This window comes from Kryptolebias marmoratus, linkage group LG8 (genome assembly GCF_001649575.2).
Source record: "Kryptolebias marmoratus isolate JLee-2015 linkage group LG8, ASM164957v2, whole genome shotgun sequence".
In the NCBI taxonomy this organism is placed as follows: Eukaryota; Metazoa; Chordata; class Actinopteri; order Cyprinodontiformes; family Rivulidae; genus Kryptolebias; species Kryptolebias marmoratus.
The window spans coordinates 22,848,805-22,865,383 of NC_051437.1; the positions used below are offsets into that span (position 1 = coordinate 22,848,805).

The 16,579-nt window shown below is 37.2% G+C and overlaps 1 protein-coding gene across 1 annotated transcript in view; it reads right to left on the reverse strand.

The window, feature by feature from the left end:
- sema3h (sema domain, immunoglobulin domain (Ig), short basic domain, secreted, (semaphorin) 3H) overlaps positions 1-9,578 on the reverse strand; it is a 55,028-nt gene extending 45,450 nt beyond the window's left edge. The window contains exon 1 of the mRNA XM_017411354.3: positions 9,467-9,578. Coding sequence (XP_017266843.1) covers positions 9,467-9,578 — 112 coding nt within the window. The remainder of the gene's footprint in view (positions 1-9,466) is intronic.
- Positions 9,579-16,579: the final 7,001 nt, after the last annotated feature.

Consider the following 16,579-nt stretch of genomic DNA (forward strand, 5'->3'; position numbering starts at 1 on the left):
GGTAATCATGATGTCCACTGTGATTTACAGTCAACTTTGAGAGTCAGTTTTATGAAGAATCTATGCTTTAAAGTCAGGCTAGATGATAAAGCTCCCTATCAGTCATTCTACATCCTCTCTTCTTTTAAACAGGAAAAGGAAGTCCGACTTTCAACCTTTTGCTGCAGATGTCTGATCTTTCCATCACTAGAATAACAGAGAGGATCAGATTCTTGTGGTTTCTTCTTCTGTAAGCAGTCATGGGAACATCAGCTTTGGAACATCAAAGGTTAACAATCAGATATTTAATTCTGGGTGGAGCACTAATCTGAAGTTTCACCATCCTAGTACTTTAATAATTTCTTTAATTTGATTAGCCAAGCTAGTGTCTGTTTATATGTACGTGGTTTTTCACTTGCTTGTTGATGGTACGTAAACATTCGGCTTCATTAGCTATTGGTACCAACACAGGAGCCTCCTCCATGCTTCTTGTATTAAAAAAAAACACACTGCACTTTCAGCATCTCGTCCTGATTTCTGTAAGTTCTAGACAGATGCTTTCTCTCTTCCCTCCTCCCTTGTATTTCCTGCTGTGAGAGCAGAAAATCTCCTGCAGTGAAGTACACGTGTGAACAGCAGCTGTGGAATAAGTCCAGAATACATTCTACAGTCTCCTCAACGTTTTCCGTGTTCATGTATGAAAAGACTCAAATGAGATGGAATTAATGCATTTATTTTCCTGTCTAATGTCTTCGTATGATAAATCACTTTGGGATAAACTTAAATAAATATACGTTATTTCAAATGAACTTCTGAGTATCCACTCCATCTTCACACACCCCCATGCCCTGCGTCTCCAGCTCGCCCTAATCTACAGATAATGAGGTAAACTAATGATCAGAGTGAGTCCAGCACTGCTGATTCCATCTACTTCTGGTTTCCAGTTGCCCAAAAAGTCAAGTGTGCCTTTGTGGATTAAACTCTTTAAATCAGCTAAAGTGTAACAAAAATTGTGGGGAACTATAAGTTTGTAAAAGGCTGAAAATAAAGTCAATAAAAGATATCTAGATTGTGGTTGCTATTTATACACGTTGACCTTTTAGTTTTTTATGACTCACTGACATATTTACTCTAAAGTGCCAACACATTAAAATATGCTGGTATTATTCTTGCTTTTATTGTGGCCTTTTAGTTTTTTTCCTTTTTTTTCATCCAGTCTTACTTTAAGAAAACAGAGAGATAAAGTTTAATTTCTGTTCAGCTTAAAAAGAACTTGAAATGTAGTAAAAACTTTTCTGAAATGCCTCGAATGCAATGTTATAAAAAAAAAAAATAACTCTGAACAGCAGGAATCAGGGCGAAAGTGGTAAGAAACACAGCTCCATGATATTAAAAGCAGGTTGGACTGAAGCAAATTAATACTTGAGGGAAATGGAAAAAATCTGAAGCTGGTAAATTGTTCTTTAATTACAGGCTCTGGGCTAAAGATAACTTCTGATATTAACATCAGAAACTTCTCTAGGGTAAATTTACTGGATGTCCACGGTTGTCAGGGGTTGTTGTTGCCAAAGCAAGGTTTCCTTTCAGAGTCTCTGTCCAGAAAGCGGAGAAAGCCTCAAGCATTAAACTTTATATGAACGGTAGTTACTAAGACTTGATATACCAAATGTTTAACCGCAAGGACATTTAGTGAGGGCTTTCAACTATCCTCAAAATGTAAGTTTCACTAATGACAAGGCTTACAGATACACAGAACTTTACATTTTATCATATTTTCATGTGATTAACCATAAATTAGGACTTCCTCCAGTAAAAGAGGCTGCCTTTGAATCATTTTTTGGGAAATGTGGGATAAGAAATGAGCTGCCATTTGACTTAAAATGTAACAAGTAATAGTAGTGTCACCACTGGGGACCGCTTACATTAAAATTATTAACCGAATATCCAAATTTTGTGCTAGATAATGGTCCCAGTGAATCTACATCTCAGCAGCATCCTGAGCTCAGAGCCTGGAAAACAGTGGCCTAGATAGAAACAGATCTGAAAGAATAAATGAATAATGAAATATCTCTTGATTTTTAATACTGTATAAAAGCCTTTGTGCTTTATTACTGAACTACACACAGAAAAAAGGAGAAAGTTGGAGAAAGTTAAGGGACGTGCAAAACAAGCCAGACATAGTTAGACACTTTTTTAGGATAATGTTTCACACATCAATGTATCATCTCATATAGCAATTAAAAAAATAAACTGTTTCACTTTTACAAATAGAATATAAGTTTATGTATCATTCTAAATACTTTACAATTATGCAAACTAAATTAAAAAAGAAGGCCATGAGGTTATAAAGGATTTTATAGGGTTATCAAAATGTTTTAAACTTAAATAAATTCCACATTAAGGTGCAGAATGGGTGTATGAGACAGAAAGAGCTTAATAACAGGCTTAAAACAAGAAAAGCCTCTCGTTGAGGTAAATATGTCGAAGTAGACTTTGATTTCTTTTGATAATCTGCCTGCATTTGTTTAAAACTAACAGTAGTCAGAAACACTGAAAAGTGCAGAACCATGTATCTGCAAGACAACACAGCTACTTTGTTGAAACGCAACAATACATCTGGGTTATGTAGAAAAACAGCTGCTCTTACATTAACATTCATGCCACTGCCTGGGAGCTACTTTGACTTTATCCTTCACAAAAATCATTCATATGGAAATTAAGATATATGGTAAATGTAGTTTAGTGCAGCACTTTTTTTTTCTCTAATGAAGTCTAAACTGAATAAATACAGTATGTATATGTAGACAGTGATGAACTAATCTGTTTAAAACACCCAAGCAATTTGCATGCTAATGCCCCAATATCCTACATTTACATTACAATTAGTGTGTTTGTCCAGAAAGAGACAGCAGGGCAACTCTTTACACAATTATTATGAGATGTCAGCACTATGCAGGTAAAGTATTAAAGTCTCTATTCATGCCCAAGAAAAACCTCATGTAATCTGAATATTCTCCTGTGACTGATTAACATTAAATGTCTCTGGCGAACTAATTCAAGAAGTGAAAGCTGTATGAATAAAACATGACTCTGCCCCAGCGCGAGTTAATAGATTCAAACTGACTTGATGAACCAGCCACAGTCCCATTTGTTGACAGTACAGATGAGTTTATTCTTATACTGTAAACTTGGCAGGTGGTGCCCATGGAGTGTTTACAAAGAATGTGTAGAACATTTCACTTGGTTGTGTTTTTATGTGCACAAATAAAACCAGTCATAGTCATTTTAATTTTTACAGTATGAAAGTAGGTGACCGTTTTCATTTGTTTTTCACAAGGTGTCATGTTTTTGTGTTTGTGCATACAGTCCTAGTATGTGGGGTTCTTCATATGTCCACGTTTTACAAAACACAGCACAAAAATGTGTCTTCTGTGTGTGTGTGTGTGTGTGTGTGTGTCTGTGTGTGTGTGGTAGAGAGATGCTATCTCTGACTGCCGTTTATCATCAAGAAAATCACACTACCATTCAGTGAATGGCTGGGATAATAGACTCATTATACTACTAGAAAGAGTGTGTCTGCTTATTAGCCAAGAAGTTTAAGTGAATAACCGGAATAATTTAGTCATTAGAAGATAGGTGGGGGGGGGCTTGGAGCTAATCAAGCATGTACTTAAGTATTCTAAGCTCTTTTTCTGGACACATGAAGCTGTCTGGTCAGTCTGATTACACTTACCAGAACAAAACAAAATTCGCCGACATTAAAAGGTTCTACTTCCTGTCTACAACACCGATTAATATTGAATGTTTGGGATGTGTAAACTTTATACACTTTAGTTAGCTCTAAAACAAATAAAAGTAAAGTAAAGCTGGAAAGAAAAAGGAACTGTTGCACCTTGTTGTTGGACTGCATAGTTGGTGAGGACCTTGTTTCTTCATCCTATATTGCTGCTTTGTGCTGATATTCTTTAGATTTTCATAGAGATAATCAGAAAGATACAGGATATGATGCAGTATCCTAAATCAGATATTGCAGGTTTGAGGTTATTCTAGATCAGGTTTTAGCAGCATGATGGGGCCTTAACACAACAGAAAAAGGGGGGGAAAAAATCAACACCAGTGTTTTCTTAGCATTGAGTTTTCTCTGAAGTTGTTTCAACTAATATTCTGCCTATTAGCTGACTTTTGGGATTATTTGCTTAAACCTGTAATCAGATGAAAACCCAACTCTTTCAGACTCTTGAATTTCTAAAGTGCAGGCTTTTCTTCGACAATTTGTAGTCCCCACAACCTCCACCAATCTCCACACTGGGGGTTCACCAGCGAGTGTGAGGGACAGGTGATCAGCTGAGTGTGACTCAAGTCAAGGACAGTCACCATGTCGACAACATACAAAAATTTAAACTGTGCAACAAGTGTGGCCTACTGCCCTAATGGATAATTACTGGCTTTCTAAGCCAGGGATTATGGGTTTGATTCAGGGGTGGAAATTAGCACCCGCCACTGGCCAAATGCGGGTAAATATTTGAAGTGGCGGGTGAATTTGATCAACACACACACGCTGTGCTCGCGCTGCAAGGGAACTACGGAGACCGTGAAAGGTCAAACAACTTGTTTTGGCGAAGTTAACCCACTGTTTTGCTAGCGTGATAGATAGACAGGCAGACTCTGTTATGGACAATATAGACTGTGTGGACAAAAACAATTAATAAATAAAATAAATAATGACTTATCTATTAACAGAATTGTTTAGAGGGGCAAATATTTCTCATTAAAAAAACAAAAAACATCATTCTTTTAAGAATAAAATGTGCTAATAATATCATAATACAGAGGAATAAACACAGTTATGGAGTTGTTGGTAAATTATTTTTGTCCCATGTTTTAGAGGGGAACCGATTATTTCAGACGGCTGAAATATTTGGTTCCCCCCTGGTAACTTTTGCAAAAAAAGAACAAATGTCTCCAAATTCACAGGACTTGTTGTCCATGATGAGAGGAATAAACACAGTTAAAGACTTGTTGGTAAATTCTGTCCACCAGCCACTATGGCTGGTGGACAGAATGTTTAATTTCCACCCCTGGTTTGAGTCCCATCACATCATCAAGGGTGATTATAGTTTTGTTGTCAATTTGTTCCAAGGATAATTCAAGTCCTTAAATTAGAACTACAGCAGGTATAAACCAAAATGATTGGTAACATCATATCAATCTTCTTGTCGACCTAGTCACCGGGGTTGGCATGACATTCAACCCTCCCTTACAGCATCCCAGGATAAACTGTAAAATGTGAAGTCCTGCTTGTGATGTCACGGCAGAAGTGCTGGAAACCTGACTGAGTTATTCTCTGCTATTTGGTGCAGCATATTGATTTTTATGTTTGTTTTGCTGGAAACATCATAACAAGTAAAGAACACAGCACAAAAGGATGGGGACCTTTGCTGAGCTGAAAGTAAAGCCCAGCCAACCGGCTCTCCCACTCATCTTGTCCTCTAATGGCTCCTTGCCAACAGCTTTGGACATCGCAGAGTTTCATGTTTCATTCATTGGCAGTCTGTGCCTAAATGTGATCAACAAGACATTAGAATAATAAGCCATAATATTAGGTATTTGTCAAGAAAATTTGAGGCAATTTTTAATGCTGAAAAAAATTTTGGAGTAAAATTGTTCCTAATGTTGAAGTAGAAAACAACTAGATTTTTATTATTATCTTTTTTTTCTTATTACATCTGATGAGAATGAATACTGTAGCCTCAGAATAGAGTTTTGCAAGTCATGCACGCAAAAATAGGCTCTGACTTTCAAAAACTGGCAGAAAACGTGGTCGCAAAGCTCTCTGGTCACTCGGTCATAAACACTCAGAAATCAGTGAGAATGCAGCAGAATATTTGCCTATTTTCTGGCACTACTGAGTAAAGTCTGAGCCGCCAACCAGTCTCCCAACAGTCACAGCCGACTGAGATACTACCTTTAGTCTCTGCTCTTTCTGTTGTTTTTAATGTTAGCTGGATTGGGGCCTAGTGGCCTGTTTGGGTAAAGCATAGGTCTCTTAAGCCAGGAACTGTGAGATGAAACAGGTTACACAAAGCAGTGTGATCCAGCACATTATTAATGGACCTGTAGCTAAGAGATCAACTCGCCATGATTACATGTCTCCTAACTGCTATGATTGTAGATTACACAATAGTCAGCACTGCCACAAAGAAATTAACTGATATTGGTAAAAATAAATAAATAAATAAAGTCTTTCAGCTTTCGAACTAAAGTAGAACAAATATTAAAGTAATTAAAATTTAGGTTTTGGACACAAAAAACAACTTTTTGCCTGTTGACTGAAAGAAGCTTCAAGCTTTAGAAAATGGGTGACTGTCACAATTAAACAATTGTTTTAGTTGTGTTTTGATATAGACGGAGAATGTTTTAATACACAATGAGCTGTGGACTTTATTTTTTTTACCCATGTTGTGTTGGGGATAAACTCTCTATTAGAATGACTTTAACATTCTGGTGACACAGGTCAAATCTCTGCTTGTTTATTATTTTGATCCTGTTATTCCAATTTTTAAAAGGAGGATAAAAAAATGATTGGAATTTTAAAGTTCTATTCTATATTTTACTATTAAAGTTCTTCAATAAGGTCTACTTTGTAAAGTCAATTATAAAGTGTTAATTTAGTGATAATGTCAGCACTCTTTTCTTTAGTTTTGATTTTATCTAATCATTTTTCTTATGCTCTATGCTTTGCAGTTCATTACAAGGTTTATTGCTCTCAAAGAAAAGTAATTTGGTTAGGACATTCTTTTAACCTTTAGTTTCTTTTTTTTAATCATCTTTGCAGTTTTAATGTCAGCTCTTTTCCTTATTTTACTTTTTACGGCTCCCAATCAAAACACTGTGCTGTGCTTAGTTTCTGCTTCACAAATCTTTAGGGAAGTTAATTGTTTTTCAGTGATGCATTGAAACACATCATTTAAATGTCAGACTCCACTGTTTTTTTCTCAATTAGTCTTCTATCGTAAGTTTCAGAGATCAAGGAAAATCAAAATGTTTAGTGTTTGGACTGTCAGACACAGTCAAAGTCGAAGTGTTTAAGTGGAGCTGAAATCCTTTTCTAATCACAGTAATTCTATTCTTAAAAAAAAAGTCTCCGCCCTCTGTCTGAGTAAAAGCTCTGGAGTGATGAGAAGGGAAGTGACCAAAGTGTAGAGCTCCCACAGAGAGAGCGAAAGAGCACACACACTCACACACACACAACAGAAGTGGACATCACAATCCTTTTTCTAACACTCACACTTTTTTATTTCACCTCCAAAGATGAGCATATTGCCATTGTAGATAAAAAAAACACTCGTGAATTTCTGCTGTCCAAAGGCAGCAGAATACACAAAGCGTGAAGCTGAAGCAGGTCTGTTTATAGCTTCATATAAAAGCTTTTATCTTAAAACATCCCTGAACACGTGCAGAAACATACAAACCCTTTAAACAAACATATTAATACCTGACAACACACAAAGACACCCATGGGACATGGGACATGCTTTCACGTCTACACTCTTTAACTACTTCAGCTGTTTTTCACATTTTTCACATTCAGGTCTGATTAGGGACAAATTCCCATCTGAGAATTGTCTTCTTCCATTCTCTGTCCTTTCTAGGTCATATTTGGTCAAATCCAGCCTCATGCTACCTACAGCGTGGTCTCTTTGAGTTTCAGCTTATGCAAAGAGATGTGATCTGTTGGTTTCTCACTCCACAGTGGCTCTGGTGAACAAGATTAAAGGAAGTTGAGTTTACCTTGGTGTAACTAAGAGCTTGGGCACTTCAAAAATCCTTTTACTGTGAAGGCTATTTGCCATAAATAGAGCTAAGGGGGCAAATGATAAAATCCCAAATCCTGTTTTAATTACAAGAAGCAGACCTTTGCTTTCTCATTACGTGTGAACGTCACGTTTGCTATACGCAAACAACAAGACTCCCAGCGTGGGTCAAAGTGTTAAGTCCAACCCTTTTTGGTGGAGTAGAATCCTTCAGGACAAATCCAAGAGCATAAAATACATCCTCTGTCACACATACATCATGTTGAAATCCTCCTATTCTCCAGTGAGGGAAACCCAGTCTGCTGCTCCCACAGCATTAATACATAAACTATTGACAGCTGATACAGCACCACACCAACCCTTAATAGGCTGAATCTACACGTCAACCTATTATTGGCAGAGTCTACGCTCAGGTTCAGCACATGAATGCAACATACAGTGGGGCAACAATAAACAGCTTTATTTTCAATGAGTTATGGCCATCTTTTTCCATTTTATGACAAGCCTCTCCAGGTTTTTCCAGCAACCACTGCGTGGATTTCACCACAGCTAACAGATCACAACAGGGCCGAACAAATAATTAATTAGGTGGGATCTGGCTCTGGGATTTCTGCCATCTGATAATTATTTCTTTGTGAGCCATATCTGAAACTAACAGACACAGACACTTCCAAACCATGATGGAGAGGGTTTGTGCTGACAAAGACGATTTATGACACGAGGATGCCTTTGGTCGAGAATATTAATTGCCAAGAGGTTGGCAGTCAACCCAGAGGAAATACGTTTAAAGGAATAAAATGGTGCCCATATGAGATCATTTAGCTTTCATGTTGTCTTGGAAAAACTTTTAACCATTAAAACTGACTACACTGTAAATAAAACTATTCCTAGCATAGAAATTCAGAAAAACAGTAAAACGTCTTCTGAGAAATTTGCTTACAATTACAATGCTTGACTATTACAGAAAACATTTAAAGGGGAAAAAAAATAATTAGTTAGAAGATTTGATAGCTTTCAAACAAACTCAGTACAGCAAAATATAGAAGAACACTCAAATAATCACACAAACTGTCATCACTTCTCATTAATTTCCTTGGAATTTTTTAACGTGCTGAAATAATTCAGGATTATCTGAAATATTTCAGCTCTACTTTTATCAGCTACTAACTCAGTTTTTAGAGATTCTGCCTCACATATTGGATTTCTGTCTTTAGAGTCAGACTAATATTGTTGCAATCACATGAAAAAGATGTTCAAGAAAATGTGATTTTTCTCCAAATTGTCCTAAAACTCTCATTATATTTTCAACATTTTAAATGCTCACTGTACAATTAGGTGTTATAGGTCTGAGAAGTGGTCGCAGAGAGAGGCGAGGCTGTGCTGGGCAGGGGATCAAGAAACATTTTCACACCCAAACAAGACTACTGGAGGATGACTGACCCAGTAAAAGTGGTTACAGACATACTGGGAAGAAACAAACAAAAATAGAGGTAAAAATATGTGATAAACAATGCTACATTTTGACTACGCACAACACGTAATGTGTGGGCATGAACAGAAGAATAAAAAAAGCAGCGTGTGATTCCCTCCACCTGCATGTGTAGGTGGAGAAAAACAGAGCAACAGATGTATGAGACAGAAGTGAAACACTGAAAGCACATGGTGCCTCTTACCGGAGTATGTGAACTGTAATCTTGGCTGAGATGCTCTCCAAGCTCCTGTCAAAGTGGCTCCGAAGTGGGCAAACAGGACCACCGACACCAGCCAATACATCTTCCTCCTCATCGCACACGCCGGGTCCTAACCTGTTGGGTTTGGTCAACTGATGCACCGAAAGTAAACCTCTTAAATTCAGGTAAAGCCCTAGCTTCTAAAATGTTTCGCTATAAAAGCAAAGTCTGAATCCTCTCAGAGTGTAAAGTCACTAAGATGTTAAAATCCAAACCAGTCCAAATCCAAGTGTCTCCGCTTTGAGCAAGTCCAAATCCATAAAATAATTCACTGCCTCTTCTAAGAGCAGCTCTGACACAAGCACTTCACAGTCTGTTTGTGAGTTGTTTTTGATGTGTGTGTGTGTGTGTGTGTGTGTGGGCTTCAGAGATGAAGAGGAGAATGTATTCCAAGAAAAGACTGAGTCGTCTCTCTGCTGCTCTCCTCCTCGCAGCTTGACAGCTCTCTACTGTTCATGTGTTGTCCCGGCTCCTCTCTCTGCGTGTGCTTTTTCTCTTTCTCTCCCTGGAAGGCGGAGAGAGACGAGATCCCAGATCTTCGTGACCACCCAGCACACACACACACACACACACGAGCACGGCTATTCACCGCTCTGGGAAAACCTAGTTAAAGTGGAAATGAGAGACAAATCAGCTTTCATCTTTATTCACATCTGTCCTTCACTCTTTTGTTTTTAACCCCTGTGCTTTTTACCCTGACGCTCTCTGATTCCATTTAAATTGTCTCCGGGTTTTCGACAATAAAGTTAGCAGAAGAGACAGAATCCACGGACTTCAATAACTTACAAAAAGCCCACTAAAAATAAAACAAGACGAACTAGGCTCACAGTAAAACCTTTAACTTTTTTACAAGTTTAAAAACATGAAAAAGGAGAACAATAAAGTGAAAACTAGAACATTTCTGAAGCCATTTTGAAAAGTGCCAAAGCAGCTGCTCCCTAAATACCAACATGACTTTGTAATAATCTAAGTTAAGAAAAAATACCCACGTTTTGATGTATGATCTGTATAAGAGGGGTAAAATAAAGATTAAATAAAGCTAAAGTTGCTGCCAGTTGCTCACTATGGTCACTATGGTAACCACAGACCTGTCTGTCACTCCCTGACTGCCAAGTTTTTATAGGAAGAGTAATGAGGCTCCTTCAATGCATTGGCAGCCCTAATAATAACAAAATGAAAGCAGAGTAATTCTTACACACAAGCATGTCTTAGTTAGTTCTACTGTAGGAAAATCAGGTCTCGAAGCAGTTTAGGATGCTGGTTTTATGAATATAAATTGGTCCAAGACATTATAGCCAAGCTGCAGAGCAGTCAAAGAACAGCAGACATGTTGGGTAAGAAGCAGCAGAAGCGCAGTTTGGGTGCAGGTTAACGAGGGGGAGTAACTCAGGAGGTGCAGCATCATTTGGGGGACAGCCAGATCTCAGAACGCATTCTAAAACAAACCCACTCCTCCTTTTTGTCAGTACCAAGCTATGTTTCTCATTATTTTCTTCTCTGTTGTCACTCCTAACCCAAATGCAATCATTAAAGTCTGTGCCTTCTCTGTTTCTCTCTTCTTTTTTTTTTTTTTAATTTATTTATTTATTTGCTGTTATTTTCATTAGAAACCGTCTCACTGGGGTACGTGTGCGGAGGCTGAATTTTTCACTAGCTCAAGTTCAATCGCAGGCTAGTAGGGATATGAAATTGGGATACATGCAAATGAAAAAGTAGACGCTCTCTCCAAGGGTTTGGGATTTTTAATGATTTATTCTCCACACTCGTTTGTTATTGTGTAATTAGAGCAAATGTTTTATATAACTCACCCATTTAATTAGCCAATTAATGTGATAAATAGCACCTAACTCGAGTTTATACAGCCTCATACAGATTTCAGTTGGCTGTGGGTAAATTTAGCCAAACCTATTTGTTAATGACGTTATTGAAATGGTGAACAAAGGAGTGTGTTAAAAAGACTAACTAATCCTCCCACTGAGATGGCAATAACTGCATTTAAGATTAAATGTTTATGTTGCAGTTTTGCACAATTTACTGAGCAACATGTTCGCTGTTATCTTTACAACAATAATGCTGCTGGTGATTTGAAGACGGCTAACTTTTCATTGCAGCTCCCAATTCATCGAACCCAGGAACACCTATCGGTCAGCAGAAAAATTTGATCCTAAAGTTCAGATTTGATTTAGTAATCTATACGGAGACCGAAACACTACATCAGATGATAAAAAAGGTCATAATGCTCCACATCTGTTTAATGCAAATTACTCAGAAACACTACGCTGAGATTGTGCTCAACAAAAGGTCCCAAAACATCTGTACTCCGGAAATTAATATTGTTCCAGTAGCACAAGGGTTCATTTCTTACCACTGAAGCAAAAGTAATAAATTTTGAAAAAAATGACCCTTGAGTGCAAAGGTTTTGTCACACTTGGCACTGTTCCATAACAAAATTGGGATAACAATGCAAGAAACACCAGATGCTTGACTGATTACTTTAACATATATTTTGAACTGGTGTTTTACAATCCTCTGGTTGCCAGTAACTATGAACAGTAATTGTGCAAGAATATAATAAAGCTCTGCGCTTTAAATCAGGCCCCAACAGAAGCGTTCGCCACCAGGCCATGGTACAAACTCATACTCCTTCTGTTGCTGAGTCTTGTGAGTAAAAAGGCAGATATTCCCAGATCAAAGCAGTGCAGTAAATTCTCAGTTACATCCACCTTTGTGCAGCTCCTCTAACAGACAGACTTGCAGGCCATTAAGAAGGGATAAATTGAAGCTGGTTGCCAGCCTCATCAGTCGGCCTGTTATTTACAATAAACAAACGCCCAGTTAGCGCGAACAAAAACCCTCTTATTTTTGTCAAACAAGTGACCTAAATTAGTCAATTAGTGATTGAGCCGGCGCTGCTGTTACCACTGTCACAAGTCTCAGATCCCACCGCGGCTTTTCACTACCAACCACATACACACATGCACACACTTCCATTAGCTCATGCACATTCAGGTAATGAGCACACAATGTCATCTTGTCGTTCTTCTTGTCTTCTGACCTAACATGACCAATTCGCGGCTGTCAATTAGGGGCTCTGGGCTCCTCACGGTAAGTGATAGGAAATATTTTAATGTTTGATTCTGATTACGTACAAACCACAAATGCATGAAATTTATAAAGTTCTCTAAGATGCAACAAATATGTAAATCTGTGAGTTGCTGATTTGTTTAAATAGTTTTCTAAAAAACAGAAGAATAAAACATTTAAGTGCATTTTTTAATGTCTTTGCTGACCATTTCCAATGTTTGTTTTGTTTTTTTTTATAGAAAGTACACCACTGTAGAATATGATGCCATTATTATGCAAAAAAGAAAAAAAGATCTTTATCACTGTGTTACATCGGCCTTCATTTTTTTATTAAAATCCTAACCTGTGTGATTTTAGCAGAGGAATCTGCTGACTCGACTCGATTCTTGCTGAATTCAGCTGCTCAGCAGTCCAGGGTCATCATCGTCTGATTCAGATGTGCCACACATTTTCAACAGGAAGCCGATCTGGACTCCAAGCAGACCAGTAACACACACACATTTCGTCTACTCCTTACGTTGTCAGTTTGACGTCTGGTATTATTCTGTTGGAATAACCACAACCCCTTCGTATAGGAATTCACCTTCATGGTAGCTTTTCTAAAATAAATCTAAATCACACTTCTGGATCAACGGCACCGTTACACATTTGTGGTTTACCCTCTCTGTAGGTACTGATGCATCCCTATAACAACACTAACGTGTTTTGTTGCCTGTTCAGCTGATTCCAGCCTGAATGGTCTTACTCAGTGATGGCACCTAAAACCAAACGCTCAAATTTTCCACAAGAAAGCTCAAAATTGGACTCATCTGACCGTCTGAGATGAGCTTGTAGCCAAAGAGAATCTGGCAGAGTTTCTGGTAATAGTTGATGCATGGCTTTCTCTTTATGTAAAATACAGATGGGTTCCATTTCTGAATGCAAAAATCACACCGTACTGATGTTGACGGTTCTCTAAAATACCACCAAGACCATGTGGCTTTATTTATCATGATAGCGTTACGGTTTCTCAAATAGTCCCACCTGATGACTCCAAATTCACGTGAATCCAGCAGTGGTTTCTGACCACCCAGACCAGCCCTCAAAAACACTTCAGTATTTTAAACTGTAGATATTGAGACCTAAGTTACCATACCACTTTATTTATAAAGCACTTTAAAACAACAACTATGCTAACCAAAGGGCCGTACAATAAAAACAGAGCGTAAAAGACAAACTCAAGCAGGAGGATAGGAGGTACATAGAGACATGAGATTTGCAAAAATGACCAACTCCAAACAGAAGCCAAACATGTAAGACGACAAATAAAATAAAAATGAGGTCACAATCAACATCTCACATGGTGTTAAAATGTGTTTTTAAATGAGATTATAAAAGGCAGAGCATTCCACTTTGCAATTTTCCATTAAAGGTGTTTCTTTAGTTGACAAACAACTCCATATTTTTAAATATTGGAGTCTGACACAAACTCACCCTTAGTGACAGTCTCATCTGTCACTGGTTATACAATCTCTCAGTATGCTGTTAGTTGTCTTGTCTAGGAACTATATTGTCTTTTGTTTCTTTTATTTTTTCTGGCGTAGTCTACTTTTAATATTCTTTAAACAAACAGGCAGGTCAGTGAAGAAAACCCAAATGATTTATTTCTAAGTTGTGTCTGTTTGATAAAGATTAACATAAAATAAACAAACATCTGATTTTTTGTTTGTTTGTTTATTTGTGTTGCATATTTAATAACTTCACAAATTTTCTAAAAAGGGAGAGAAAAACAAAAAAGTATTGTTTGTATATGAGTCTTATTCCTTGTAATCTAAGTCAACCTAAAATACTTAAGAGCTAAGATAAAGTGATATTTTCTAATGAAACGTTAGCTTAATTTGTTACACTGTTATCCTTTTCAACATTAGACTAAGTAAAGGTCGACTTATCATATAAATACTCTGTAACGAGGAAAAAAGAAAGTGTCATCAGGCTAATTAGGTTAGCGACAATTAAAAGATTTTTTATAACTGTAAAATAAGAAAGTAGAATAGACATTTTGTTTGGTTCAAAAACAACACGTACCTGCATATAATGCAAAATAGATGAAATAATGATGGAATTACCTATTTTTTTCATCAATTTAAGCCCATTTCTCCTCCAACTTGAAGCCCTCACAGGTGGGACTGTGCTGCCATCTTCCGTCACCTCCAACAGCTCAGTCAGGGAAGCGACTGGAGATCTCGCGAGATTTGAGGTACGAGAACAACCTGCGACGGACTTTGGATTCTGGTTTCTCGTCCACGTAAAAAAAAAGAAAGAGAAAACGAAACTCAGAACCCTGAAAAACTAAAAGGGGTTGAATAATATATATATATATATATATTTTTTTTTTATTTAATTTAAAAAAATAAATAAACGCAGCCGTCGTCTATTTTAAACGGCTGACTCTCAAGCATGGTTGATTTGTAAAGGCATGTTGTCGCCGCTAGATGGCAACACGATACTGTTTAAATTCTGAAGGCAAAAAACAACTTAACAAACTGCATGTTGTTTTTTAAGACTCAAATGCTCATTTTAAATGTCAGTATACTACACAATAGGCTTTCCACATCCTGTGCTAATTTTAGACTGTAAGATAATGAGTATACCTGATTATGATAGAATATAAAATACATGCTGTTGGGGGTTTGGTTGTTTCCAGGATCAGATCATACAGATTTATTCTTAGAGATGGGGTTTTATTTTATATTCTTAAGCAGCTTTGATGAAGTTTATAAAAGGGTGTGGTGAGTTTTTATGTATTTTTGTGTGTGTGTAGAAATGGATTTGACCGTCCTCCGCGCTCCCGTCGTGATGTATCGGAACCTTTGGAGCGGGAGTGCGGCTGTCGAGAGCGCGCTTCAAGGGTTATCCGGTAACTCGTGGTGGGAAAAAAAGAAAAGACTTTAATTACATTTGCAGTATTGTTACGCAACAAAACAGTGACCTGAGAGGCATTTTTTTGTTTGTTTGAATTTAATGTTTGGCTTTAAATGAAATGTGTCATGGAGACAAACTCTTGCCCCACCTCGTGAGCAAGGGCGGATAAATCTTTTGTTTTTCTGTGCGGAGCTAAAAAAAAAAAAAAACTTTTATAAACAACTAAAATAAGTGGGCGTACTGATGACTCAGAATCTGTAGGAATTCCTTGTCATAATCTCCGTCCGAAATCATAACATAAAAAACAAAAAAATAAAACTACTCTCCGGGCAGAGGACGGAGCAGCCAATCAGAGGAGTCGAAAGTCACCTCCAAAGCTCGTCTATTTTTTAGGTACTTTATACCAAACATTTCCCTTTTTCATTTTGTTTTCTGCTACTTCCCACCCTATTATAAACCAAATCCTTCCTTTAAAGATAATACTTTATCCAACTAAAGTATCTGCAACTGTATCCATTCAACACATTTGTAAGGAGGACCTCTAAATGTGCAGGAATAATTCTTAAAATTTAAAATGTGAACAAACATGACATTGTTTGACGTTCTGTCACATTTAATTTTATGCATAAAGAGCTGGATATCAAAGAAAATCATAAAATATACAAATTACTGCAGACTTACAGTGATATCCTGTGAGGTAACAGTAATGTATTTTTGCAGCACCAAAACTATACAAAATCCTGATCTAGGCCTTGTGTTGTTTTTTGGATAAAAGTAAAAGTTTTTAAACGTTACTGATAACTGCTACTCACAGCCTGTTTGAAAACAGAGCAAAACATGAAGCTGAGAGGACTGAATGAAAATGAACTGAATAGATCGCATCATATTTAATATCAGATTTGACACAACCTGCTGGCTTCCTTTGATCAATAACTTTTTTTAAATGTCATTTTATAATGTTTTGCATGTGAACGACTTGTATTATAATTGGAATGAACTGACGATAATTAGATTTCAATCTGTTCTGGTCTGAATTGGACTTGGTTTTTTTTTGTTTGTTTTGTTTGGGAT